This window comes from Nicotiana tomentosiformis, chromosome 1, assembly GCF_000390325.3.
Source record: "Nicotiana tomentosiformis chromosome 1, ASM39032v3, whole genome shotgun sequence".
Lineage (NCBI taxonomy): Eukaryota > Viridiplantae > Streptophyta > Magnoliopsida > Solanales > Solanaceae > Nicotiana > Nicotiana tomentosiformis.
Window position 1 is genome coordinate 50805953 of NC_090812.1, and position 3547 is coordinate 50809499.

Sequence of the window (3547 nt, forward strand, 5' to 3'; positions counted from 1 at the left end):
ATTTGGTAAGAGGAGTACCTTTGAAAAATTTTCAAATGAAAGCACTAATGTCTTCTTTAATGATATCCCAACAGTTGTGGAAGAAGGTACCATTATAACCATCTAGACCAGCTGCACTAGAGGCAGACAGACTAAAACTGCCTTTCAGATTTCTTCCTTACTAGGTTCTTCATCTAGCTTATCTCTGTCTTCTTCAGTGATATTTTTAGTAATACAATTCAGAAATGTAGAATTCAGGTGAGGTGCAGGAAGGTTGAACATGGAGTTGAAGTGCCGAATAACTGTCTTTGCAATTTCCTCCTCTCTTTTTATCCATTTGCCCTTATGTTTTTTTATTCTCTTCAATCGGAGCTTCCTTTTTCTCTAAGCTTACTATGAAAATAATTGGTGTTCTGTCGCCCTCCTCAAACCATTTGGCATTAGTTTTTTTGGGTAAATAGAGAGTCTTGCATATCCATCCATTTGATGTATTCAGTATGTGCCTTGCTGGTTTCTTCCCTGTCGATGTCAGTATTGTTAGAGATTTAAATTTCCTCTAAATTCGGGATCTTTTATTCCCACTTGGTAACATGCTCATGAATGTCTCCAATTTTTTCTCTAGACCATTTACTTAATCTCTTGCCCAGGAGCTTTAATTTGGACTGAAGTCTCCACATGCTATTACCATTGATCTTAGTACTCCAAACTTCCTTAACTAGATTGCGAAAACCCTCTTGTGAAGTCCTGAAGTTAAGAAATTTGAAGTACTTAAAGTGAGAGTTAGTAGAGTTTGAAGATTTCATGAGTAGTCCTGTGATCTGAACTACTCCTCAGCAAATGTCTCACGGTAGTGTTTTGAAAAATTTTAGCCCATTTATCATTAATAAAGACTCTATCAAGCCTCTTCCAAATTCTTTTCCTTGGCCCTATGTTATTACACCAGGTGAACTTGGGACCTGTATAGCCAATATTTGTAGTACTACAATTATTCATATAATTTTGAAATTCCAGGCTCCTGTGCATCATATGAGGTTTACCACCTAGCTTCTCTCCGGGGTCAAGAATAACATTGAAGTCACCTCCAATGCACAAAGGACCATTAATATTTAGGCTGATGTTCTCCAGGATACTCCATAGATCTCTTCTTTCCAAAGCAGTACATTTGCCATATATAGCAGTGATAATGATGGGGTGGTTGTCTGAACCATTTTCAATTTTAATAGAAATTTGTTGGTCATCATTTGCAATAATAGAGGTATTGCTGATATTTTTCCAGAAGCACCATATCTTTCCATTATCATTGAAAATGCATTCTTGATAGCCCAAGAATTTTATGTACCCTTCAATTTTTTCCTTTCCAACCATGGGTTCCATTATTGAAGTGTAAAGAATGTTGTTAATGTCTATATGTTGTTTTAGCCTATGAATGGCCTTTTTTGGCCTCACTGCCCTAATATCCCAAAAGATTGTAGTGATCATGATATATTTGGGGAGAGAGTATCTTTCTTTTGTTTTCTCTTTACAGAGGTAGCATATCTATTTTTGTTACCCTTGCTTGAGTTTCTTGTTCTACTTCTTCCCCTTTATGTTTGGAGATACTCTTCTTCTTCATAGTTGCCTTTGTCTTGGTGCCTCTATTTACTTTGCTCAGTTCTCTGTGTACTTTGATGTAGTGAAGAGTCTTGCATTGGGTGGTCAACTGTCTTGTGTGTATTGCTAGGAATCGCCTAACAATGGTGAGTCTACATTCATCAGCCATGATTCTATAATAATCCTAGCCTTTGAAGATCACCGCTGGAATACCATTATGGGTGGTATGTATAACAATGACTGTTTTTCTGGGATGATGTGTATTGGTAGCCGAAATTGGGATAGCAGCAGCGACAGTGTTGGCGTAGGTAGGATTCTTTGAAATTGCTTCAGTAGATGGGTGTGCTGACATTGGGAGATAATTTTGATTAGTAGTATGCTCTTGGGGAGATCCGTCCGACGGTGCTATGAGGCGACGCGTAACAAAGACGCACCTAAGCTACCGTCTTTTGGGTGTTAACGGCTAATTGTACGAAGAGAGAAATAATTTTAGAGAGATGTTTAGAGGTAAAGCCACTTCTCTCCTTGTTCGCTAATTAGTTTAGTTAACAAGAAAACCTCTTACAAAAATAACTTAAACAATGAGTAAAGAAGGAAATTCATCCAAACATGTGATAAGTTAAATATAGAGTAAACCGTAAATTTTTAAAGTTAATAAGATAATTACTATTTAATTTTAAATCAATTGGTTATATGAATCTTATTATAGTCATTCCCCTCTTTCTAGGAATACAACTATGCGCACATTGAATATTTAGCATAACTAGACACTATATATACACTAACCATCAATTTATTACAATTCTCTTTCTTTTCTTTTAATATTTTTTTTTAGCTTAGGACCGATAATGATTTACGTGCAATGTTCAAATAAGTAGAGTTAGATCATGGTGCAAACTGCAAAGGTGTAATGACCCGGCCGGTCGTTTCCAGAGTTATAGCCTCGTTTTCTCTATTTTTACTTCTTTTTGTGTTATTCAGCTATATTATGTTATGCCGGGTTAGTTGGTTCGGGACCGGAGTGGTTTCAGAGTGAATTGAGACACTTAGTCTCTTAAGTAGAAACTTAAGTTGAAAAAGTCAACCGGATGTTGACCTATATATAAACGATCTCGAATTTGAATTCTGATATTTTCGCTAGCTCCGATATGTGATTTTGGACTTAGGAGTGCGTCCGAAATATGATTTGGAGGTCCGTGGTAGAATTAGGCTTGAATTGACAAAATTGGAAATTTGGTGATTTTGGTCGGCAGTGAAAAATTTGATATCAGGGTCAGAATAGAATTTTGGAAGTTGAAGTAGGTTCGTAGTGTCATTTGTGATGTGTGTGCAAAATTTGAGGTCATTCGGACGTGGTTTAGTTGGTTTCGGCATCGGTTGGCAGATTTAGAAATTTAGAAGTTCTTAGGCTTGAATCCGAGGGTAATTTCATGATTGGATGTTGTTTTGAGTGATTTGAAGGTTCAACTAAGTTTTTATGTTAATATATGACTTGTTGGTATTTTTAGTTGAGGTCCTGAGGGCCTCGGGGTGATTCCAGGTGGTTAACGGATTTGTCGAAGTTGGAATTTGTAGCTGGAGCTGCTGCTACTGCTATTTTCACACCTGCGGAAGAAAGCCTCGCAAGTGCGAGGCTGCTGGTGTGCGTGGGGAGTGCGCAGGTGCGGGCAACGCTGGGCCAAGGCTGGGAATGCAGGTGCGAAGAATTGGCCGCATCTGCGAGCCCGCAGGTGCGAGGCCTTGAGCGCAGATACGGAGATGAGAATTTTGGGTTGGTTTCGCAGATGCTCACCAGGGACCACAGATGCGAGTCCACAGGTGCGAGAAAGGTGTCAACAGGTGCGGAAGCTGGGGGATTAAGTGATTTGTGCAGGTGCGGCTCCTTGGACCGCAGGTGCGAGAAAATGGCCACAGGTGCGAAAACACCTGGGCAGAAACTATAAATAGAACCCTTCGGGATTTTGGTGCATTCTTCACC

The 3547-nt window shown here is 39.1% G+C and overlaps 1 protein-coding gene across 1 annotated transcript; it reads right to left on the reverse strand.

Moving 5' to 3' along the window:
• Window positions 1-759: 759 nt before the first annotated feature.
• Window positions 760-1353, reverse strand: LOC138906462 (uncharacterized). Its single transcript, XM_070195285.1, has one exon. It carries the CDS (start codon window positions 1351-1353, stop codon window positions 760-762), a length of 594 nt encoding a protein of 197 aa, XP_070051386.1.
• Window positions 1354-3547: the final 2194 nt, after the last annotated feature.

Bases quoted from the DNA above. Each gene is read 5' to 3' on its own strand.
- LOC138906462 (XM_070195285.1), bottom strand. From the start codon at position 1,353: ATGGAACCCATGGTTGGAAAGGAAAAAATTGAAGGGTACATAAAATTC.